This window comes from Equus asinus, chromosome 26, assembly GCF_041296235.1.
Source record: "Equus asinus isolate D_3611 breed Donkey chromosome 26, EquAss-T2T_v2, whole genome shotgun sequence".
Taxonomy (NCBI): domain Eukaryota; kingdom Metazoa; phylum Chordata; class Mammalia; order Perissodactyla; family Equidae; genus Equus; species Equus asinus.
In genome coordinates, this window is record NC_091815.1 from 42,496,299 (window position 1) to 42,521,507 (window position 25,209).

A 25,209-nucleotide genomic window follows, 5' to 3' on the forward strand; every position below is an offset into this window, starting at 1 on the left:
TTTTAAAGGTTCTCTTCACATTTATTAATTCCTGGGAGGAATGAGAGAGAGCCCTCCAGCCCCTGAGAGGGAATCCAGCCTCCAGCTGCAGCAAGAGGGATGTGACCCAGACTGGAGAAAGTACTTCCCAAGGACCCCATCAGCAGCCCGTGTCGCAGCTGGATCAACTTCCTAGACAAATTCGACAAAAGAGAAGGTTAAGCAGGTATCCCGTGTGCTCCTCCCTGGTGAAATCAGGGCAGACCTCGCCGAGGCCCCTCAGGGAAGTGGCTTGGTCACCTGCCAGCCAAGACCCTCGCACCACGGCAGGCGAGGCAGGTGTGCCCGGCGGAGGGGCACAAGCCGGCCAAGCGGGAGGATGAACCCAGTGGGACCTCACCGGCCACCTGGAGCTCCACAGGGTCGCTGAGCTCGGACTGGAAGGCGCTGGGCCGCCAGGCGCGGTAACGGCAGCTGTATTTGCCGGCGTGCTGCGGCCCCACGTAGCTCAGCACCAGGTCGGCCCAGTGGCGGTGCTGGGCCCAGGCCACCGCGGACGCCTCCGTGTCGCCCACGCGCAGCAGCTCGAAGGTGACGTCGGGCATCTGGCCCTCGCAGCGCAGGGTGGCGTCGCGGCCCGGGGTCACCGCCCCGCTCCACAGAGCCCGGAGCTGCGGCCTGGGCGGGGGTCCTGGCGGAGCGCCGGGCGGTCAGGGCCGCCGCCCTCCCACGCGGCCACTGCGCCCGACTCCGCGCCACCTCTCTCCCCAGGATGTTGCGGGGACCCCGGGGCCCGGCGCCTGGCACTCAGGGCCTCAGGACCCGGCGGAAGACGAGCTAGGGGACAGGCTCCCGGCCGAGGGCACCGCCCACCGCGGCCTGGGGGCGGGACTCGCCCCGCGGGGACCTAGGGGAGACACGGGGCGGGGTGCGGTGGGGGGGTGGGGGGGTTGCCGCTCACCGCGCACGCGCAGCTCCAGGGCCTTGCTGGGCGCGGAGCCCGCAAAGGGCGGCGCGCGGTCCGCGTAGACGCAGCTGTAGTTGGCCGAGTCCAGCACCGAGACGTCGTTCAGCTCGAAGGTGGCTTCGGGCCCCGCGGGGCTCAGGAGCTGCAGCGCCCGGCGCCCGCCCGCGTCCTCGCGCACCAGGGCGAAGCGCAGGCCGGCCCGCGGGGCCCGGCACCGCAGCTGCACCCGCGCGCCGGCCGCGGGGTCCGGGGTCGCAGGCTCCGCGCTCAGCTCGGGTGCCGGGAGCGTCTCTGCGGGGAGGACGCGGCTGACCCGGCGCGAGGGGGCCTGGCCCGGCGCCCGCCCTTGTCCCGCTGCCTCCTCTCCCACCCAGCCTACACTGTTCCCTATTAACTTGTTTCTCTATAAAGACAGACGGGGGAGGGGTCGTGTTTTGTCATCGATCCTGGGGCGTGCGCTCGGAGGGTCCTCGCCTGGGGTCGACGCGCCGTCCGCGTCCTCGGCGGGGCCTGCAGTCCCCGGACAGGCCGCCCTCGGCACGCACCCGGGGGCTGGAGGGGACCCCGGGCTGGAGGCGCCTGCATGGCTTGTACCAGACTTGCCTGTTGACCCAATTATTCCTCGTGGGGCCTTGAGGTTGCTGCTCATTGTCCCCTTCTCGGTTGGAGAAACTGAGGCCGGGCGGGTGAGTCGGGACTGGACTTCGACCCAGAGCCTGCACTTCTAGGCCCCCCTGCGGGCCCCCCTGGCGCCCCTCGTCCCCCGCACAGGGCTCACCATCGCTCAGCAGCAGCTCGACGGGCGCGCTGTCCCCGGACCAGGACCAGGCTCTCTGAGCGTCGCGCAGCCGGTAGCGGCAGGTGTAGAGGCCGCTGTCCCCCGGGGCGAGCGCGTCCAGGTGGAAGGACACGCGGTCGGGATAGGCGGAGCTCATGGGCACAAGCAGCTCCTGCTCGCCCCGCCGCAGCTGGAAGTCCACGCCGCCCAGGGGCGCCGCGCATTTGGGGCGGAGGCTCACGCCGGGGCGCAGGACCTGGGCCGAAGCTTCCTGGACACGCAGCACCGGCGGCGGGGGCGCGGCTGCGGGGCGGGGAGGGGCGCTGGGGCGAGTCTGGCCACCCCGCGGTGGGACCCTTCCCTGGGAAAGCTACGGTCAGCCCAGCCTCCAGACCCCTACCTCCGCGTGGCAGCCCCGGGCACACCCCTGCTTGTGGCCCATCCCCAGTCCCCCCGCTGCGCAGCAGTGCCTGTTCAGGCCTGGTGTGATCCAGGCAACTGTGTGACCAGTTTCCCAGACCCAGTCCTGGGCAGGGGTATTCAGGGCTGAGGGTCAAGGTAGACGCAGCTCTGTCCTCCAGGAGCCTGCTACCCCTGGAAGCCCTCTGGGACGGCCCACACACTCACCCAACTCCTCGATAGTCACAGGGGCGCTGGGCCCAGAGGGGTCTCCTGCTGCGTGGGTCCTGTAGCTGCAGCTGTAGTTGCCAGCCAGGTGGACCGGGAAGGTGACCACCACGTCTTCAGGGGCCTCAGCCACCTCCAGAAACTGGTCGTCGCCCTCCCGCCTCAGCAGGAAAGTAACACCCCGAAGCCCCCCTTGGCACCGCAGCGTTGTGTTCAGGCCCGGTGTGATCCAGGACACAGGCTCAGTCGAGAGCAAGGGTGGGGGCAGGGACTCTGCAGGTGGGGCAGAGTTGGTAGCTGGTTCTGCATGACTTAGGAGACATGGGTGGCCCAGCCGGACCTGGACCTCCACACTCATGAAAGTGTAAGGGAGACGGGGAGATGGAAGGCATTGTTGGGGAAAAAGGAGGCAGGGACAGGTGGGGACAGAGGTGTAAAACTAGAGGAAGATGCAGTAAGGACCCCACTGTGTGCCAGGCCTGCCATAAGCACTTTCTGGGGACTCAGTCATTTATTCCTCACAATCTGCTGGGTTCAGTACAAACATAATCCTCACTTTACAGATGGGGAAACTCAGGCTCAGAGATATCAGGTGACTTGCCCAAGGCTACCTAGCTGCTTGGGAGGGGGAGGGAAAAAGAAGACAAGGAGAGTGAGGAGTGGAGGGAGGGAGGAGCCTCTTGCAGCCACTGGCCCCACAAAGCTTCTGCTCACCTGCTCCAGTCACCTCCACCAGGTTGCTCAGCTGGGTCCAGCCGCTGTCCAAGCCAGAGCGGCAGCGGTAGAGGCCCCGGGTGTCACTGGTCACTGCTCCTAGTGGGAACTGGTGCTCAATGGTGGGTGAGCCAACCTGCACAGGTTCCTGGGCCACCCCATCCTTGAAGAGCTGGAAGTCCTTGGTCTGCAGGCGGGCCTGGCAGGTCAGCATCAAGTTGGTCCAGGGCTCCAGCTGCCAGTCGGCCTCTGCCCACAGGGCTGGCTGGGGGTCAAATACTGTGGGGCCAGATGAGAGCTGGGCATGGGCTGGGGGCTCAGCCCTGCGGGCGGCCCACCTGCCCCCCCCAGACCCCACACTCACCGACCGCCGCCTCAGTGGCTGGGCCCAGGGACAGACCTGAGGAGACACACAGGTGAGGCCAGTCCTGTGCTTCCCACCCAGCCCACCCATGGACCCCAGCCCCACACCTCACCCGCAAACAGCAGGAGGGCGGCCAGCGAGGACATGGTGCCCACTGCTCCAGACCCGGGCAGTGTCTGCAGGGACAAGGCCGGAGAGGGCAGCAGGGGTGCCGACTTATTCCCGCCTGTTGTCTTGCCCCGAATGGGGGTGGGGTGCAGCCGGTGGGGACAAAGGGCGAACCACTGTAGCCTCGGGAGGCTCAGCAATAACAGTAATCAATAATTATGAGTAACTAATAAACTAAGTTAACAGTAAAAAATAAAAATGATAATTTAAAAAATATGTGATAGGGCCTGGCCCCGTGGCCCAGTGGTTGGATTTGCGCACTCGGCTTCGCCAGCCCGGGGTTTCACCTGTTCGGATCCTGGGCGCAGACATGGCACTGCTCGTCAAGCCATGCTGAGGTGACATCCCACATGCCACAACCAGAAGGACCCACAACTGAAAATATACAACTATGTACTGGGGTGCTTTGGGGAGAAAAAGGAAAAATTTAAAAACCTTAAAAAAAATAAGTGATATAAAGCAATAGCAAACAATAACATGTAAGTAAAATGAATAATGAATAATAAAATGATTTAAATGAAAAAAGTACAATTTTAAAAATAAAATACAATAAATATTAAAACAAGTAATGTAATAAATAATAGATAAATTTAAATAAAGAAATAAAATGAAAAATAAACAATAGAATGGAATAATAATATTACTAACAAAATGATTAAAGTGAAAATACTAAATTAATAGAAATGATAAAACACTAAATATTAAAAATAATACAATAAATAAGTTAAAAAATACTATTTAAAACACAATAATGAATACATTAAAATAATAAAATGAATGTTAAAATTAATGATTTGTTTATGAATAATAATAAATAATAAAATAGTATGTAATAAATAATAGAAATTAGGAGGCAACAGCTGTGGCAGGCACAGGGGTCTGCGTGCTCGAACCTGGGCAGGAGATGGTGTTACTGTGTTGTGTTGGATGTGAAGGAGAGGAGGCCAAGTGGGGGCTTCCCCATGCCTCCCTCTCTGTGTGGTCTCTCATCTCCTCTTCCCAATGGCTGTACGCACTGGGATCCTTTTCTCCGAGGAGACACTGAGGCCCACCCACCATGGGGCAGCTGAGGTCACATGGGCAGGGCCTCAGCCCACCCCAAAGCCCAGTGGGCCCCTCCCCAACATATCCCACCCCAGGTGTGACGGCCAAGATGGGATTCACCTGCATCTGAATTTTCTATAAGCATCATGGGGGCTTTCCGGAGGGGCATCCCGGCTCATCTCGGGAGCTGTAGTTCCTCCTTCTTCAGCACCAGTTCATTCTCCACTGTGTAACCCACCACGAATTTGGAGTCTGATTTATGCCCAGGACATTCATTTCAGACCTGTGCTTAGGTTGTGGATAGTTATCTGAGCTGCCTGTGGTCATTCGTGTGGCTGTAGCCCACTGCTGAGAGGCCAGGCCTCCGCCTCCCCATGGCCTCCCCTCCTGCCGGCCTCCCCTCCTCTCTCTCTCCTCATGGCCTCCTCGTCTCCCTAAGGCACAGCCTGATGGGGTAGAATGGGATGGGTGACAACAGGGTGTTCTCACACTGGACCCCTCAGGAAGCCCTGCCATCCCACCCTGGGGTCTGGTCCCCACCCTGGGTGTCCAGGCTCCAGCTTTCCGCTGAGAACCCCGGGAAACCTCCCAGCTTCCACCTCCCGCTTGACCTGGCTTCCTCCTCGCCCATTCATTCCACAAACGTTTGTAGAGCATCTCCTGTGTACCGTGCACAGAGAAGACTGTGGGGAAATGTGGACCCGGGCCCTGCCCCCAAGGAGCCCAGGCTGGTCAGGGAGATGGAGAAGGCAGAGGGTAGGTGCTGGGAAGACCATAAGTCCTGAGGATGTGGTGGAGACTGGGGGAGGGCAGCTATGTGGTGTTGGAAGTCCGGGGAAGGCTTCTCGGGGAGCAGAGATCCGAAGAGGCCAGGAGGTTGGGCCTGCGGATAACTGGGGGAGTGGCATTCTGGGCAGAGGGAACAGCCAGTGCCAAGGCTGTGAGGCAGGATGAGCAATGAGGTGGCCAGAATGGTAGGAGTGGGCGAGGCAAGGGGCAGAAGGGCAGTGGGAGGGGTGATAGCGTCATGGAGACCAGGCACGCTGGGCCGCGGCACTGCAGGGTCTGAGCTCCTGCTGAGTGGGACAGGATGGGGAGAATCCCGAGGCCAGCTTTCCTTTCCACACTGCTGAGCACCTGCTGCAGGCTCGCTGCCCCCATTCAAAGCCAGGCCCTAGAAGGCTGCATGCTCTGGGGGTGCCAGAGGAGGAGGCATTCCTTGCAGAAGGGACCACTGAGTGACAAGGCCTTCAGGCCTTGGGGCACCAGACTAAAACTGGTGGTGGCCAGGCCAAAGGGGCAGAGCAGAGACCACGAGACACTGGCTGAACCTCAGTCCATCAGGGCACAGTCAGGTGAGAGGTCTGCAGAGATGAAGCCGGCAGCCTGTGATTGGGGAGCCTGCAAGTTTCTTCTGGCGCTCCCAATGGCAGCCTCACAGCACCGGCATGTTAGCTCCAGGATTCTGTGGTCACCAAACCTTCCCTTGGGTCCCCCGAACCCTATGAGGGGTAGTGGCTTCCAGCAAATATTAATCTCTGAGTTTCTGCAACATCTGCTTTTGCTCTCTGAGCTTTGCAAAATGTGCACAACCAAGTCCCCTGTGTGAAATATCTAGTGTGGTTTCAGTCTCCTGTCTGAACCCTGGCTGACACAGTAATTGGTATCAAGAGGGGTCCCAAGAAACAGACCCTCAAAGTTGGGATTCTGGGTTTGATTGGGTTCTGACCTCAGTGTGGAGCACAGAGCTGAGCTCCTGCCATGGGATGCTGGCAATCCACAGTAGGCAGGGGCATCGTTCACTTAAACCATCACCTGTGGTTGCTTGAAATGAGGTGTCGACTGAAGCTGGTGCCTTGGGAGGCCAAATGGCCACTGCAATGGGCAGACGATGGCAGCAATTGTGACCATACAGACTGTATGGTGGGCTGGCTGCTTATGACCACTGCAGAGGTTGTAGAAAGAAAACCACTCGCTCAGGGCTTTACATCCTTAGCTCAAGACACAGAGAATCAGAGAACTTCTAGTCTCTCGAACAGAATTTCTGATTCTTTGTAGCCAAAGGGAAGATATAGCTGAAACTTAGATACAAAATTTAATTGTGTATATTTCAGAATTACTACCTCTGTTGAATTCACAGACCCACTAAGTGTCATATCTGAGCTCAGGCATTGCCTGGGAGGGAGGCGGCTCCTGAGGCTTGGAATGGGGTTGTTTGGGTGGATTCACATGAAGTTGAAAATCTTGTTACACTTGTACCAGGAACTGAGTTGACTTGTTCCAGGTAAGAGAACACACCTGAATGAACAGCTGCAATTAGAGTCATGGCCTATGTTCAGGATAACCACTGGCACTCTCCAGCACCCATCTGTTGTCTGCACAGGCCACACAGGCGAGCTGAGCGGGGATGCACTGGGATCACCACTCCTGTGTCTTTCAAGTCCTTGATGGTGGCACTCATCTCTGCGGTTTCCCTGGGGATGTGGTGTTGCTTCCGGTTTGCTATCTTGCAGAGGCTGCTGCTTGGACCTTCCTACCTTGAGGGTCCTCACCCTAGGGGGAGGAGAGCCAATGTGGGGATTCTGCCAATTGCTGAGTATGTCCCTTCCAATCACCAGCCAGGACGGGGGAAATAACCAGAGCGGGCATGCACAGGCAGTGAGCCACCGGGAGACAAACTCGCCCAAACTCACCTTATCATCTGACCACCATAAAACCCTGCTTTGTCGCAGACCACAGAAAGTTTGGAGATTACTCTCAAGTCAGAGCCAGTCTCTCTCAACCCCTGAGAGATCTGGTATTTCCTTCCCCTGAGGAAAATGGCAGCAGACCCCTGGAGGCAGATCTATGACTATTCTTGTGGTAGAGCTGGTCCTTTAAGAGGTTAGCGATGCCTTCAATCCAGGGCATTGCATCTTGGAGCAACCTAGGTCTGGAGACTGGGTGATATGTGACTCTTTATTGTGACATCTCAACTCAGGCTTCTGAACACCAGATCTAGAGTATTTCTTGTCACATGGGTCAAATAGCTTTTGAGTAAGCTACCCATCAATTTAGTTCCTAAGGACACCTTGATCAACCAGCCATCACTTGAAGACCTGTCATAACCTCACCTGAGCTCGCTGCCTTGCAAGGAGGTCCCTTACTGCCCCCTGGACCTCTAACTCTAGGTGGACAAGTAAAATCTGACCCTGAGGGATTCTGCTTGTACCTCAAAAGAATTGGAAGGGTTTGCTTATGTAATGGGCATAAAAAACAAATATGGGATGGCATCTAAGAGAATCCGGCCAAGACGCGTGGGACACAACACTGGACTGGCTCGAATTTACCTATATGGGCCATTTAAAAGACTGGATTTAAGGTGTTAGACTGAGCAGCCTGAAGGAGGTTTTGTCTGGTGGGTTGACTGAGACCTGGACTCAACAGTGGCCTAAATTCAATGAGGTTGAATTGCTGGACCATCCCTGGTATAGTGTGGAGGAGGGAACCCAAAGGCTTAGGGTACAGGAAGGTTGAAGTGGGTTTATTGTGTGCAATATTGTGTGCACACACACACAAACTCATACTACAGAGAAGGACACTCTTGTTATGAAGGTATCAAGAAACAGATTAGTTCGGAGGGCACCTCCGCCCTGAAAATTGCAGTGGTGGCTGTCCCCTGTAGGCCAGTGTGGCCTTAGGAGACACTACTATCAGGCGTCCCTGACTTCAGTGCAGATGAAAGACCAACATAACAGAGCTCAGGGGACAAGGCCTGGCAGAAATGTGCATGTTAACCATCAGGGGCAGCAGGAATGTTTTAATCCTCGGAGGAGCTGCTTCTGCTGGGAAGAGAGGTTCAGGATGACTCCAGGGTTTAAAGAGTCTTATCTTCACAGCTACTGATCTGGTAAATGCCTTTTCTCTACCAATATGCAAAGACCACCAGAAGCACATTTCCTCTGGGGGGACAACAGCACACCTTCACTTGCCTCAGGGCTGTCAGTTCAACTTTCTTATTCTCTGTCATAGTCTGCACAGACCTTGATCACCCTGATTTCCCACAAAACATCACACCCACCCGACATCACCACTACATGGATGCCATCAGATCTAATGAGCACAAAGCAGCAGGTCCATTAGATGATAAAGTGAGTTCAATGCATGCCTGGGGCCCACCTCCTCAGTGAAGTGCCGGGGGATCTGGAGCAAGTTAGGATCGCCCCTCCTAAGAAAAAAAATCATTTGCTGCAACACGCACCATCTACCACTAAGAAAGAGGACAATGAGGGACCAGCCTCGTGGCCGAGTGGTGAAGTTTGCGTGGTCCACTTCGGCAGCCCAGGGTTTCGCCAGTTCGGATCCAGGGTGCAGACATGGCACCCCTCATCAAGCCATGCTGAGGTGGCATCCCACATGCCACAACTAGAAGGACCCACAACTAAAAATATACAACTGTGTACTGGGGGGCTTTGGGGAGAAAAAGAAAAAACAAATATCTTTTAAAAAAGTAAAAAAAAGTTCAACATCCGCAAGTGAATCAACGTGATACACTACATCAACAAAATGAAAAACAAAAACCACATGATCATCTCAATAGATGCAGAGAAAGCATTTGACAAGATCCAACACCCATTTATGATAAAAACCCTCAATAAAATGGGTATAGAAGGAAAGTACCTCAACATAATAAAGGCCATATATGACAAACCCACAACCAACATCATACTCAATGGACAAAAACTGAAAGCCATCCCTCTGAGGACAGGAACAAGACAAGGGTGCCCACTTTCACCACTCCTATTCAACGTAGTACTGGAGGTGTTGGCCAGAGCAATTTGGCAGGAAAAAGAAATAAAAGGAATCCAAATAGGTAATGAAGAAGTAAAACTCTCGCTGTTTGCAGACGACATGATCTTATATATAGAAAACCCCAAAGAATCCATAGAAAAACTATTAGAAATAATCAACAACTACAGCAAAGTAGCAGGGTATAAAATCAACATACATAAATCAGTAGCATTTCTATACACTAACAATGAACTAACAAAAAAAGAACTCAAGAACTCAATCCCATTCACAATCTCAACGAAAAGAATAAAATACCTTGGGATAAACTTAACCAAGGAAGTGAAGGATCTATACAATGAAAACTACAAGACTTTCTTGAAAGAAATTGACGACGACGTAAAGAGATGGAAAGACATTCCATGCACATGGATTGGAAGAACAAACATAGTTAAAATGTCCATACTACCTAAAGCAATCTACAGATTCAATGCTATCCCAATCAGAATCCCAAGAACATTCTTCACAGAAATTGAACAAAGAATCCTAAAATTCATATGGGGCAACAAAAGACCGCGAATTGCTAAAGCAATCCTGAGCAAGAAAAACAAAGCCGGCGGAATCACAATCCCCGATTTCAAAACATACTACAAAGCTACAGTGATCAAAACAGCATGGTACTAGTACAAAAACAGGTCCACATATCCATGGAACAGAATTGAAAGCCCAGAGATAAAACCACACATCTATGGACAGCTAATCTTTGACAAAGGAGCTGAGGGCCTACAATGGAGAAAAGAAAGTCTCTTCAACAAATGGTGCTGGGAAAACTGGTAGCTGAGCAGGTTCGAGCGCTGGCTGAAGGCCTTGCCCGACTCAGCGCACGGGCAGCCAGGCCGCCTGGCGAGAGGCGAGGGGCTCGCTGCAAGGTTCCCTCGGATGCCTGGGGCCTGGCCCCCGCCGTCCCACAGCCTGGGGGCTCCGGCTCCCCTCCGGGGGTCCCCTGGCCTGCTGTTGCCTCCAGCGTGGCATGCTGCTGCCGACCCTCCTCGGCCTCCCTCGGGGCCTCTGCCGGGTCTTGCCAGGCCCTCAGGCCTCCAGACACGGCTCCCGGGAAGGGGCCTCTGGCGTCAGTCTTTGGCACACTCCAGGCGGCGTGCTTTTCCCTGGAACCACCTGCTGGGCCCACCGTCCTGGGCACTCCACGTTGCCTCTGAGAGCTGAAGTGGGAGAGAAAGCAAATGTCTGAGAGAACCCAAAAAACACTAAAGAGTGGGGCAGAGGGGCCCGCGGGTTCCAGGAGAGACTGGATTGTGGGGGACCCGGGGCAAGGGCCGGCTGGATGGAGGGACAGCAGGCCACCACCCCCAACTTTCTCTGAGTTGGCCTTGGAGGCCGGTGTCCCCTCTTCAGCCTGGAACAGGGAAACCAGGCAGATGGGGCTGCAGATGCTCCAATTTCCCCCTAGAGGAAGCATCTGAGGCTGACTCTGAGTCAGATGCCAGCCCTGTTGGGTGTTGGTAGCCCGGCCTGGGATGGGGCACGCTGCAAGACCTCTATGCAGGCCGAGATGGTGCCACTCACACATCCCCACACCTGACCCTGCAGGAGGTGCTGTAGGTGGGAGTGTGGGTGCCAGGACTGTGCAAAGGCTCAAGCGCGGCCCTCCTCACCCGCACCAGCCCCGCTCGGGGCCTCCATCTCCCTCTCCACACAGGGCAGCTCCAGGGCCTCACCCTCACCTCCTTGCTCCACACTGGGGTCGCCAAGCACCAGGGAGGTGGGGACACCTGTTTGTGAGGATGAAGATGGCCCTGGCCACTTGTGGAAACACTGGATGTGAACTTCCTCCACCCCAGGAGGCTTGAGGTGATCATCAGACCCAAACCCTGGCTGTGTCTGTCTTCCTGGCCCACCTCACCCCTACCCTGACCCCTCGGCAGTCTCCTCCACCCAACAGGCAGCCCAGCCAGGTTAGAGCACATCAGGCTTCTGTCTGGGTCCAACCAGGCTGGGCCAGCTGCCTGAACCCACGATGTGAGAAAAAAGGTTCCATTTTTGCCTGAGGTGCTCCCACACTGGCTGCGTGAGAGGGAGAGACTTCCACTGTCTCTGGAATGACCTCCCATACTGGCCCCACAGCGCTGCTCTCTGGAATGAGCTCTCAGGTGTAAAACGTGGTGGAGGCTGTAGCCTTCCTCACATTCCTGCATTGCCCAGGGTGTCTGCCCAGCATGACTTTGCTGACGTTCACCAGTATACGAGAAAGTTAAAATGGGTCCCAAAATGCTGAGCATAGAACCGTCGGGGCCTGTGTTTTCATTTCTGCAGGACTTGCAAAGAGGCTGGTGAGCGCCAACTTTGTGACTTTAGCCCCCATCCCAGGGTGGAGGCGAAGTGGCCAGGAGAGCTGTGTCTTGGGAGATTTCTGTGGAAAGAGTACTGGGTGACTGGGTCCTACCCTGTGGGTAGGGAAGGGACCGCTCTCCCTCATCTCAAGGCTGGGGAAGGCTTCAAGGAGACCACCTGGAGGGAGGACTCTGGGCTGGGCCTGCCTCAGGGAGGATGGTTTTCCCCAGAGAAGGGGGATTTAAGCCCTGGGTGAGTGAGTCCTGGATTAACCAAGACCTGGGCCTGTGGGGGCTGTTGAAAGCAGAGGACACTATTAGGTAAGACTCTCCCAGGGTGAATTCCCACGGGGCTGCTGGGACTGGTTTTCCACGCTGACCTCTTCCCTGTGGCCTGAGCTGGGAGTTTTGAGCACCCATCTGACTCCCTCTCTGTCCTCAGGAGGGGCTTTTCATGGTGTGAACTTGGCAAGGACAGATGAAGCATGCAGTCCCCACCCCATGGAGAGCCTCCTACATCTGGGACATGGGACGGCACCCATCTGCACAGCATCATGAGGATCACCTGGGCCAGGTACACAATAAACGGCTGCAATGGTGTCCTGCAGGCCATGCCCAAGAATGGAGAGCCAACAGCTTTGTTACCCCAAGAGGCCTTTGCATCTTCCCCTTCCCAAGAGACAGGAGCTCAGGAATGGGAGACACAAAGTGAAGGGTGGCTTGCCGGGGCTTTGCTGCAGAATCCAAGGCCACGCTTGGGAACCCCATTGGAAGCATCGAGGCCCAGACTCTGAAGGACTTTGTGCTGAAGCCAGCTCTGCCCTCCCTCTAGGCGCCTCTTGCTGGGCCACGTGGCCTCCGTGATTTGGGGGGAGAGGCGTCCCTGCCCTCCCAGTTAGGGCGCAGATCAAATGGGGCGATTAAGGGCAGAGTGCCGAGCATGGTGCCTGGCCTGTAGTAAGTGCAAATATTGGCTTCTGGAGTGGAGAGCCGTGGGAATGTCACTTTGGGACATGTGGAGGATGGAATGGGGGAAATTGGAATCACATACATATAAAACCAAACATACAGGTAGGAGAGAAACATGCTGTTCCAGGTCTGCCCCGGATTCCCTCCTAGGAGTTGTGGCCGCACCTCTGGGTCTCCTTCCTTGATGCCCCCCACGCCGCAGAGTCTAACCTGGACTCCTGCCAAGAGACCAGCGCGGGCAGAACCACATGGCTTGGACATAACATGAGGACGCCCCCATCTGCCAATCACAGACCAGGCCAAGGCTGCCCTGGAATCTCACCTCCCCCACAAGGGGGGCTCCCCCGCTCTGTGACGACTACATAGCCGCCCAGGGGTCGGGCAGGCTGAGGCCCCGCCCCTCAAGCTCAGGCCGTTGGCCTCCGTGAGGGTCAGGCGGCGTGAAAAGTCCCTCTCCCAAAGCCCAGGGAGGCATCTCCAAGATCTCAGGGAGGAGGCGGGGGCCCAGCTACACTAGAGGGTGTGCAAATGCCTGAGGCCACCAAGGGCTACTGAAGCCCCCAGGAAGGGGCAGGGAGAGGTCCTGGGTTCGAACCATATCTCCTCCATGTTCTGGCTGTGCCCCTGGGGAGTCACTTTATCTCGCTTCCCCGCGTCCCAGCGGGCGCGGTAGTGCCTCCCGCGGGACGCAGAGGGACAGACTCCTGGGATAGTGACCCAGCCTCTGGGGCACGTCAGTGCTCCATCCCGCCTGAATCGGATGCTATGCGCCCGGTTGGAGAGGGTCGAGTGGCACTCCAGTGTGCGGGAACTGGTGGACGCGGTGCGTACAGAGTGAGGTTTAATAGCGCTCAACACGTCGGAGAGGTTCGCGGGAGAGGTGCCCCGCCGCCCGCGTGCCGCCTCCGGTGCTCGTTGAGGTTGGAGCCCTGGCTGAATGCACGGCCACACTCGCTGCACGGGTAGGGCCACTCGCCCGTGTGCGTGCGCCGGTGGGGGACCAGGCTGCAGTTGCACACGAAGGCTTTGCCACAGGCGGCACAAATGAAGGGCCTCTCGCCTGAGGGCAGGCGCTCGTGTTGGCGCAGCTCGGAAGTCCTTACCGCACTTGGGGCAGCCGTAGGGCCGCTGGTCCGTGTGCGCGCGCTGGTGCTGCAGCAGCCCCAAGCGGCCCTTGAAGGCCTTCTCGCACAGCGCGCACGCGCGTAGGGCTTGGCGCTGCTGTGCGTGCGCTGGTGCTGGCTCAGGTTCGAGCGCTGGTTGAAAGCCTTGCTGCACTCGGGGCACGTGTACGGCTTCTCGCCCTTGTGCACGCGTCGGTGCTCCACGAGGTGCGAGAACAGGCCGAAGGGTTTGGCCGCACTCGGCGCACTCGTACAGCTTCTCCCCGGCCACGGGCGCCCGTGGGGGCCGCGGGGCCCCCTCACCACAGTCCCCGCAGGGCGGACACCCCAGCAGGAAGGCCCTCCGCGGGCCGGGCCGCGGCGCTCGGCCGAGTGCGTCCTCCGGTGGCGGTAGAGGCCGAAGCAGCGCACAAAGGCCTGGTCGCACTCGCAGCACTCGTAGGGCCGCTCGCCCGTGTAGATGCGCTCGTGCTGCAGCAGGCTCGACGTGCGCGTGAAGGCCCTGCCACACTCATCGCACGCGTACAGCCGCTGGGCCAGGGCCCTGGGGCGAGGACTCGAGGCCTGGCCGCCCTGGGGACACATCGAGGGGCCCTCGCCCACCTGCTGCTGCTCGTTGGGGCCGAAGCGCTTTCTGCACCCGGCACACGGGCGGCACTCCTTGGCCTCCTGCATCAGCTCCTGCGGGGCCAGTGGGGCCCTCCAGGCAAAGACCTTGCCGCACCGGCACACACGCTCCACCAAGGGTCTCTGCTGGAGGGGGGTCGGCTTCGGGGTCCTAGGGAAGGTTTGGGCATCTGTGCGCTGTTCACAGGGTGGATAGTCTGTGTGGACCCCACACAGCTGAGCCTGAGGGGAGCTCCAGAGCGGCGCTTGGCCTCCACAGTGGTCACACACTGGGGGCTTCTCCCCAGGGGATGCTCTGTGATGCCACATCAGACAGGAGTTACGGTTGGAGGCCCTGGCACCCGCTGGGCACTGACAGGGGTCCTCCCCAGCCTGCAACCAGGTCAGGGTCCTGAGAGGAGGTGGAGGCACACCGCTCTTACACCAGGGGTCCAGTTCCCTCACTCTGAAGAGTCCCTGGGCTGGAGCTCACACCAAGGCCCCAGCTCGGGGAGCCCCCACCCGGGGTAGTCGTCCTGCCACCCGCTGTCCCTCCACGCACATCTCCTTCCTGAGACAGGTGTCTCTTGGCTTTGTCCTCTTCCGAGGGCCTCAACTCTGCCTTGGGCCTCTCCTCCTGGTCCCTGTTGGCTCCCTGGGGATCTGCCTTGGGGATGCCCCCCTACCCAGAGTTCTGGGCCTAAGCCTCCATCCTGGGGCCAGCCCCCAACACGGTGTCCTGGCTGTAGGATCTGGAAGAGTAGAGGAGAATTGGAGGTTGGCAGTTCCCAGGAGGGGAGAAGTGGAGAACCGTGCCAGGACTGATGCCTACTGGGTGGCCCCAGCTCTCCGCAGCCCAGGGAAAGGGGACAAGAAATGACATGGGCAATGAGAACCCTGGGGCCTCCTGCCCCTACTCTCAGCCACACCCTAGGCCACCACCAAGGCCCCAGAGAACAGCTTCCCTGACTCTCTCTGCTCCCCAGCATCATCTCTCCTCACCCGTTGTTGGAGCACCATCACCCCTGGCTTGGGACCTCAGTGGCCCCCTCCCCCAAACAACAGAGACACCCCAATTGCTCAGCTGTCCACTCCCCAGAATACTTCCTCCACTTCTGAGCACTAGCCTCCCAGCAGCATGCCCTCCTGCCTCCCTACCTTGGCCTGGCCCAGCCCCATTCACTTGCCATCAGCCAGCTCTTCTGGGAAGTGTGAGATGGGACTCACCTGGCAGCACGGCTGGACACCAGGTCTGCGTCTCCCCACTTCTCCCAGGCAAACTTAGCTCTCAGGTCTGGCAGCCTCATCCATAAAATGGGTATGATAACTGTAAAAGTAAACAGCTGAGCGTGGGCCCCGATCATTCCAGCATGAGCCAACCCCATGAAGGCCTTATCCCTGCTCCTACTATTTCCAGTTCCACCATGGCCATTATTAGTTTCCTGTTGCTGCTGTAACAAATTACTGAAAATTTAGTGGCTGAGAGCAAAGCCAATGCATCTCATAGTTCTGGAGGTCACGAGTCCTAAATCAAGGTTTCAGCCGCATGGCTTCCTCCTGGAGGCTCAAAGGCAGGATCCATTTGCTTGCCCTTTCCAGCTTCCAGATGCCAGCTACCTGTCTCACGGCCCTGTCTTCCATCTTCAAAGCCAGCAGTGAAACACCAGATGTCTCACTCTCTGCTTGAGTCATCACATCTCCTTCTTAGACTCTGAGCCTCCTGCCCTTTCTTAAATAAAGTCACTGTGATGACACTGGGCTCCCCAAAGAACCCAGGATAACCACCCATAGCAAGATCCTCAATCACACCTCATCGTCCCTTCTGCCATGTGAAGTAACATTCGCAGGATCAGGGGACCAGCATGTACACATCTTTCAAGGAAGGGGGCATGATGCTGTCTACCACAGTGGTTTCTTCCAAGCTCTTTATACAATTTACTGGGAAAACACAGTATACTCATCAAGATGCCATTCAGGTGAAACAAACTATAAATGTTTAGCCTGGAATCTTGAAGGACACACATTCAGCTCAGAATGGTCCCATTTGGGGCATGGATGCAACATGCAGAGCAGAGAGGGTGACTCTGAAGTGCGGCCAATATGCACAGAGGGGTCAGAACAAGAAGGCTCACCTGGTGCCTAGAAAATGGAAAGGAGGAGGAAGAGGACTTGCATGTCGATCAGGTTACTGATCAATGACCGTCACTGACAACTGACCTATTAAAGAGCTGACACATAAGAATGGGAATTTTCCCTAGGTTCTTGTTACTTCCAGAACTGTACAGAGTTCATTGACCTCCCCACCCTCCAGGGACACTGGGATCTTGGGCCTACATAAAAGAATGTGTCTGGGCTCGGAGCCGGAGATGGCCACTTCAACCCTGACCCCAAGGCACAAGTTAATAAGAAAATGTCCTGCGTCATGTTCCTTGTCTGGGCTGGCCACCCCCACGGGCACCTGACCAGACTATTAAAACATCCCATCCGTGAGAACAAAAAGATAAAAACATCCCATCTGTGGGAACAAGGAGAAATAACTCAAAGTATCTAAATGTCTAAAACCGTGAGTCAGAACCCAAAAAACATTAGGATAAAAGGGAGTCACAGGCATAGAACAATTAGGAGTTTCACTGTGGAGAGGATACTTTGCCTCAGACCCGGACAATTGGCACTCCCACCCGCCGTACCAACAAGTGGAACTTCCCAGGTTTATTATGGTGTGGATGTAGTAAGTACTGATTTGTTGTTTGCTTCCCCGCTCCTCGTTCTGTTCCCCTTTATCAATAAAATCTGATTGTTTAAACAACCAAGTAGCCTTGGCAGTACCTGTCATTCCTTGCCCTTTGTGGCTATGAGCAACAAGAACAAAGATCTGTGCAGCACAGCCTCAGGCAACGAATATGTGACCACAGTAAATCCTGCCTCACTGAGCACAAGGTTCAGGTTCCCCGTGAGCTCTGTGTTCCCTCTTCTGTGGAAGGCAGATTCCTTTATCAAGCATTCCAGAAGCCTGAGTTGACTCAGTGAAATTGCTTGCTCCAACTCTTCCTTGACACACTGTCACTTTTCCACCCATTTTGCAAATTTCTAACAAGCAGTTGCCCAGGGCCACCCAGCAGCCTGAAGTAACTTGATCAGGAACTAAAAGGAATCAGGAAGCATTTAACCAAGACTCTCTCCAGGTTTCCAGCCAAAGACACTTCAGAGTGAGTGGACGTAGTTCTCCTCAGGATGCTGCTGTCAACTGTCTCTGGAGGATGGTTTCGCCCTTGGACATCATAACCACAATGGCAGAAATGCATCACAGTCAGCACTCTGGCAGCAAACGTGTTTGAGTGGAAATGAGACACACCTAATTGACTAAGGGGGAAAACACAGAGTTAGACACGTCCTGCAGATAGTGAGGGGCCATAGAAGCAGCTCAGTCGTCACTGCTCTGCTCTTCAGGAGCCCACCTGCCAGAGCATGAGAAGCTGAAGGACCTGTGTTAAAGGTGGCCTGTTTGGGGGCCGGCCCCGTGGCCAAGTGGTTAAGTTCGCATGCTCAGCTTCAGTGGCCCAGGGTTTCACTGGTTCACATCCTGGGCATGGACATGGCACTGCTCATCAGGCTGTGCTGAGGCGGTGTCCCACATAGCAGAGCCAGAAGGACCTACAACTAGAATATACAACTATGCACTGGGGGGGCTTTGGGGAGAAGGGAAAAAAAGGTGGCTTGTTGGGTCATGTGTTCAGCAAGTAACTGGTCTGGGGTATGCTCTTAAAGATGCAAGTGTGACAGTAAGGGCAGGACCCCACCATGACCTGAGGTTTCTCAAACAGCCCTCACTCCCATCGCAGTGATCATTGCACAAGCCTCCTGTGCCCTCCAGGCCTGTGTGAGACTGGCCTTTGACCCAGGATAGGTGAGGCCGCCCCTCCCCATTAGCACCTCAAAGCCACACAGGGCCTGGGTTAACTAAGACTTCATGAAGCTGCGTCCAGGACCACGAGAGCACTGATCCTTGATGGTGCCACTGAGCAGGGCTACTTCCTTGGAAATCCAACATTTTTCCCCACTGTGGCAACTGCCATTTTGTGCCTTGGTTGTTCCACCTGGCAAATTAGCCAGCTGGAGCTCGAGACCAAGGGGGAGTGCTCGGAGCCCCTAGGGTGAGGGACTTCTGCAAGAAAGTGTGAGAACATCTGTGTGACACTGAACACTGGCATGTGTGTACCCTTAACAGAGTGACTCTTCACCACATGAACCAGGAGGAGAATGTGAGAGGGAAGCCTCTCTTTCCCAAACACCTGTGGCTTTGAGTCTGAGGATATTCTTTCCAGATGGGAGGCGGACTGGCTGCTAACCTACCCTGTGTTTGTGTTTCTGCCTGTCCGCTCTGAGATACTGACTGTGCAGCGCCCCAAGAACAGGAGTGGGGAATGACATGGGCATGCTGAGGACAAAGCAGCTGTGGGCCCCACCTGCCCACCAGCACTGACCATCCCAACAGCAGATGGATATGAGTCTAACCTACAACAGAGACCATGCCCAGGGCTGATGGAGCCAGGCTCAGTGACCATGACTCCTAAGGGGTCCTCAAAGGCCCTGCCTGGGGGAGGCCAAGGGCCGTGCTTTCTTTAGAATGTGGAGCTTGCTGTAAAATAAAGCAGACAAGCTAAGGGGTCCAGGTTTCAAAAAGTGTCACTTGCACACTGGGACCAGCAAGGTGTTGGAAGTAAGCCCTGTCGTGCCGCCCTTGCTGCGGGTGAAGTGGTAGCCCCATCCAGCACTCTCCACATTCAGTTTGCCTTAACCAGGACAGATGGGTACAAAGACCTGGCAGACAAAAGGCAAGTGCAGAACGCAATCCCACATGGCTGGTGGAAATGTAAAATGATGCAGCTAGCTGTGGAAAACAGCCTGGCGGTTCCACAAAAGATGAAACACGGAGTGACTGCACAATGCAGCAATTCCACTGTGAGGGATCCACCCAAAGGAATGAAAACAGGCGTTCAAGCAAAAACGTGTACACCAATGTTCATAGCAGCACTAATCACAATAAAGGAGGAAACAACCCAAACGTCCATCAGCTGATGAATGGATAACAAAATGTGGTCTAGCCATACAATGGGATATTACTCAGCAACAAAAAGGCATGAAGTACTGATACATGGTGGGACCTTGGACAACATTATGCTCAGTGAAAGAAGCCAGACACAAAGACCACATATTGTATAATTCCATTTATATGAAAAATCCAGAATAGGCAAATCCATAAAGACAAAGCAGAGATCAGCGGTTGCCAAGGGCTGAGGGGAGGAAGAATGGGGAGTAATTTTGCTTTAACGAGTACAGAGCTTCATTTTGGGGTGATGGAAATGTTCTGGAGTTAGACAGGTGATGGTTTCACAACATAGTGAACATATTAAAAACTAAAAAGTATACTAAAAACCAACACTTTAAAATGGCTCATTTATGTGAATTGTATCTCAAAAAAAGGGGACGCACCCATGACACAAAGTGTTCCTGCCTTGGGCATGCCCAGGTGTCTGCCCCAGGGTAGCCTCACAAGCCCAGCCAGGAACATCCAGGATGTCACCTGAGCCCCAGCCACAGGGACAGTACTGTGTGGGATGGAGGTATGTGTGTGTTTTTTACACAATACTTTTGTAATAAGGAAAACAAGGTCTTCAAAATTGTTAGGTAAAAATAAAACATTAACTTCTCACACATGGCCAAGCTGACTGCACACTGCACATCAAGCAGACTTTTGACATCAGAAGCTTAACCTCCGGGTTGACAGCATTCTCCCCCAGAGCACAGACTTTTCTTCAACAAGATGTCTCTTAGTCTACTCATCTCAAGAAGAAAACTCTTTGTGGGAAGCTGGACACACCAGCTGGGAATACTGGGCAGCATGCTGGGGCACAGGGTGCTGCCTTATGATGTCCCAAGACCCAGGGCACTGCCATCACGATTTACAGATGGGAATGGGCAAGGGCAAGACTCAGGGAGGACACAGCTCGGGAACTTCCACCGCTGTCTGTCTGACCACAGAGCCCTGTCCTCCTCCACACCCAGGCTGCCCACTGGCTCCCCACCACCATCCATGGAATTCAGCTCTGACTCTCAGGCATGGGCTTCACCCTCTGGTGGGTGTCTGCCAGCCACAGAGAGCAGTACAGAGCAGGCCCATCCCGCCCACCTCACCAGCCTCCCCTGCACCCCTGAGCCTCTGCCTCTGTGTACTGCAGGTTTTGCAGAATTCCTTGGTCTGCTTCTGAGAGGCCAGGGTGACCCTGTGGGGGCCAACTGCAGAGCTGCCGCAAAAGCTGCCAGGACTCCCTACTAAGGGGATCACTCCGGGCACACTACCAGGCTGGGATCTGAGGTTCCCACAGGGAAAGAAGGGGCTCTCTAGACATGAGCACTGATGTGGGGACCCTGTCACCTCCTGCTTCCTCAAGCAACCATAGCCCCAGGGTGAACTCCAGCCCCTCACACAGAGGAGGGGGCCCCACAATGGGTGCTCAGCAGCAGGAGAGCAGGTGCCCAGATTTCTGTGCAGGATGCCTGGGGAAAGACAAGGGCTTCTACAACTGTGCATCCCAGAAGCCCCATAGCCGGGATCCAGGTCCCGCTGACATGACACCAGGTGGCTGTGTTCCAGGTGGGAGAGACAGTAGGACTTGGGCACCTGCCATGCTCTTGCCCCAGCGCTTCCAGTAAATACTGCCTCCGCAGGGTCATGTCTGCTGGCCTTGTGCCTCACTTTGCACAACAGCTGGCAGCCAGAGCAACACCCCAGGCCAGCATCCAGCATGACCTCCTGGACCCCCAGGGACCCAGAGGCCAAGGACCCACCAGAGTGGGAGAAGACACCTGAGGGGGACAGCCTGGCCAACCCAGGATAGCCAGTTACCATGGAATCAGTGGACAGGCCAGAGGATGGATGGCCTAGGGCATTAAGTCACGCAGGACTGGGCAAGTTCCCCTGAAGAAAGCCGTAATGGATTGAATGATGCCCCTACCCCCCAAAAGATACGTCCATACCCTAACCCCTAGAACCTGTGAATATGACCTTATTTGGGAAGAGTATTTGCAGATGTAGTGAAGGATCTTGAGATGAGATCATCCTGGATTCCCTAGATGGGCCCTAAATCCAATGACAGGTATCCTTATAAGAGGGAGGCAGAGAGAGGAGGAAGAGGGCAAGACAGGAGTGACGCAGCCACAGGCCAAGGAATGCCTGGAACCACCAGAAGCTAGGACAGGTGCATGGGATGGCACCTGCCTCAGAGCCTTCAGAGAGTGTGGCCCTGCCGACACCTTGATTTCAGACTTCTGGCCTTCAGAACCAAAAGAGAAGAAATTTCTGTTGGCAGTAATTTGCTAAAGCAGCCACAGGAAACTGACACAGAGACTGGTCCAGCACCGCTGATAGGATGGGTGGGTTGCATGGGGGACTCTCCTGATCCCTGCTGATGCAGTCAGAGGACTGCTCAGTGCCTAGACAGAGGGTCAGGGAAGACTGGGCGGTCACAGGAAGCAGCAGTGGTCCTGACCTGGCAGGAGAGACCCTGAACTCACAGGAGTCTGGGGCTGAGGGGCACCCGTTAGCCATCTGCACAGGGCATCTCTGGGAGAAATGTCCCCAGACACCCCACTCCCACAGGTGGTTCCTCTGCCCATTTGCAGCATGAGACACAGCAGGTGGAAGCTGCAGACCATGGCTGCTTCTCTCTGCCTCTCTCGCCCTGCTCCCAGCCTGTGCTATCAAACTACCCTACCCGCACCTGGGTGACCTTCCAGTCATGGACCCGGGATCTGAGGCTGGGAGCCTGTCCCTGACCCTGCACTGCAGCTGTCCCAGGTGTTGACAGTGACTTCCCATCATCTGGGTGAGCACCCCTGCACCCTAAGTGCTCGCCCAGCCTCCTCACTGTCTGCGGAGCTGCAGGTGGATGGGACTAGGACACGGAGCAGCCATCTTCGGGCAGCTAGCGGGACTGAGCGCTGCAGAACCCCCGGCAACAGCACGTGGGAAGAGGTGACTGCGGCTGAATGTCCTCAGAGCTTGGACAGGCCCACTGAGACTGACAAGAGGGCAGCTTGGAGGTGTGGAGAGCACAGGGTGGCTCCACCTGTCTGGGTCACAGCACACACCCCCCCGCCCCCCCCACGACAGCCCCAGGGCCAGAGACCCCAGCCCGGCCGTCCTATTCTACGCCGGACATTCAGTGCGAAGGACAACAGGACAGCCAGCGCGCAGCGGCTTCGCGGGCGTCTGGAGGGGACGCGACTCTGGAACTGGGACTGAGGGAGGCGGAGGGGCCACCGTGTCCCGACGGGGAAAGGAACCGGCAACCGCAAGGACCGGGGGCGAGGCCCGAGGTAGCAGGGAGCCGAGGCGGCCGCGGGCAGACGGACTCGATCCTGGGACGCGCAACGGCGGCTCGGGGCCTCGCGCCTCCCCTCCGGCCTGAGTCTCCACACTCAGGATGGGCGACGCGGGAGCCAGAGCCAGAGCAGACAGACGCGCTCGGAACCGAAGCCCCGACGCGCCGTTGGCCAGCCCGGACCCCGAGCAACGGACGGGAAGAGCGCGGGTGAGGCCTCCGTCCCGGACCCAGCGCGCAGGGCTTAGGAGGGAACAGGGGGATGGCGGCCCCGCCTTGCAGACTGGGGTCACGGGTACGGGCAGAGCGCCACTTACTCCCTGAGGCGACCCGCACGGGTCCCCTAGTCCCTGCCCCACACGTATCGCAGAACCTTCCTCGCTCCTCTTCCGGGCCGCCGTGGCACTGAGGATTAGGTTTCCCTGCATGGGACGGCGGGAGCACTCACGGGGGCTGCTGGGAAACGTAGTCCGGCCCTGCCCGGCTCCCTGGTCAAGCCAGGACTCCCGGTTGTTATAGCAACTGGAGCAGGCTACGCTCAGTAGGCGGGACCCAGACTTGCGTCAGCGCCAGGCGCTAGTGCGGAAGAATGAGGGGTGGGAAACCCTTGGCTGGCTCTGAAATGTCCGGGCAAGCGGGCTTCGCGCCAGCCGCTGAAATCGGAATCTCTGGGAATGAGGCTCGAGCAGTGGGTGTCAGAGCCCCACAGCTGATTCTAATACGTGCATCCGGTTGGAGAACCACGGCCCCCCAGCCCCAAAGATGAGGCCAACCCTGCTTGGTCTCCTGGGCAGGCCTCCCTCCCATTTACTCCCATTTCCTCATCTTGTGCCCATCTATTCAGTGGCTCCTGCCCCACACAGACACTTCTAATTTTGCTAGCCCGTCTGGCTCATGTATTGCATTCAGCCATCCAGGGTTCCAGCCCCACCTGTCTGCTCCACTCTGCATCTCAGGGGCACTGGGGCTGTTCACTCCGTCTCCATCCCATGGATGTCTGGAGACCAAACACCCTGCCTCGGGCTCTGTCTCCCTGTCCAGGGACAAAGTCAGGACGTGGTCTGAAGGCCTGTGTGGGGCTTACCATGCTCAATGAGGTTGGAGCGGTGGTGGAAGGGCACTTGGAGGTCGCCTGCCCGTTTGCCTACCCTGATGGCCCTGCCAGGTGCCGCAGAGGGAGTGCAGCTGCTGGCTCTCTGTGCGGGTGCCCAGTGCCTGAGGAGGTTCCATCACTGGCTGAAGCCTCAGGGCACTCCCTGGGGCTTCTCACTGCTGGGTCCCTCAACGAGGCTTACCAAAATCGAGACTTCTCATGCCTGAGTACACAGCCTGCCGGAAGAGCTTCCAGCTCTTGCAAAAGGACTTTCAGCTCTGGGTGCACAGAAAGGGCCTCTCCATGGAGTGAATTATCTGGTGCAGTCACAGGCCTGCCCACGACACAAAGGCCTTGTTGCCCTGGGGGCAGGCGCGGGGTGGGGGTGGGGGGGCGGCGCGGGCTTGCACGGGAGGAGGCTGGAGCACCGACCGAAGGCTGGCCCCCCAACTGAAGGCTGGCCCCGGTGTGGGAGGCTTGTCTAGATGGGGGGTGGCTTCAGGGTCTGTGGGTCTGCCGGCCCTCCTCGCTTTTACAGAAGCCTGTTCCCTGAGTGTCCCCCTGCCCCCCCAGGGCTAATACTGGGAGGAGCGCCGGAGAAGCACCTCACTATACTCACTGGTCATACATAGGGGGCTTCAGGAGCAAGACCGTTGGTCATGCAGGGGCCCGGAGAGGAAGTGGGGCTCTCACAGAAGGAATCTAGCTCCCGTGAATTGTCAGGTCCCTGGACTGGGACTCAAGCCAAGGCTGCAGCCCTAGAAGCCTGCACCCTGGGGAAGTCGTCCTGCCATCTGTCACCCCTCCACACAGGTCTCCCTCCTGAAAGGAGAGTCTCGCAGCTCTGTCCTCTGCAAGGGGCCTCACTCCACCTCAGGCCTCTCCTGAGCGCCTGGGACAGCTCATTGGGAATCAGCCTCAGGGACTCTTCGTGCTCAGTGTCCTAGGCTGGAGCCTCCATCCTGTAGCCACCCTCCAACTCAGAGTCCTGGCTGCAGGATCTGGAAGAGTCGAGGAGAAATGGAGAGGCTGGCAGTTCCCAGGAGGAGAAATGGTGTCAGGAGCCATGAAAGCAAACCGCAGCAGCTGAGGCATCCTGGATGGCGCGGCCAAATTTCAAGAGTCTTGAAAGCTGTAAAAAGGGGAGAGACATAAAGAAAGGAATTTCAGCAGGAGCTGAAGGCAGGCAGCTTAGTGAGTGGGGTGGTCAGGGGTCACCTCTTTGCCTCTCCAGGCTTGCTTCCTCCCCTCCCCTCCACTGTCCTTTCTCGCCTGTCTGA

At 56.7% G+C, this 25,209-nt stretch overlaps 2 protein-coding genes across 2 annotated transcripts; both read right to left on the reverse strand.

Annotated features, from left to right (window-relative positions):
* Positions 1-4,835, reverse strand: A1BG (alpha-1-B glycoprotein). The gene is made up of 9 exons (XM_044760199.2): positions 4,762-4,835; positions 3,542-3,729; positions 3,430-3,465; positions 3,066-3,344; positions 2,352-2,624; positions 1,725-2,027; positions 941-1,237; positions 380-670; positions 1-171 (listed from the first exon to the last, which is right to left on the reverse strand). Exons 1-9 carry the CDS (start codon positions 4,818-4,820, stop codon positions 164-166), a joined length of 1,734 nt encoding a protein of 577 aa, XP_044616134.2. The 5' UTR covers positions 4,821-4,835; the 3' UTR covers positions 1-163.
* Positions 4,836-13,468: 8,633 nt separating this feature from the next.
* ZNF837 (zinc finger protein 837) lies at positions 13,469-24,688 on the reverse strand. The gene is given in 8 exon segments (XM_070498913.1): positions 13,469-13,817; positions 13,819-13,928; positions 13,931-14,083; positions 14,085-14,197; positions 14,200-14,855; positions 14,857-15,207; positions 15,683-15,782; positions 24,549-24,688. Coding segments are annotated over 8 exon segments (1,731 nt in total). The 5' UTR covers positions 24,556-24,688; the 3' UTR covers positions 13,469-13,576.
* Between the last annotated feature and the right edge of the window lie 521 nt (positions 24,689-25,209).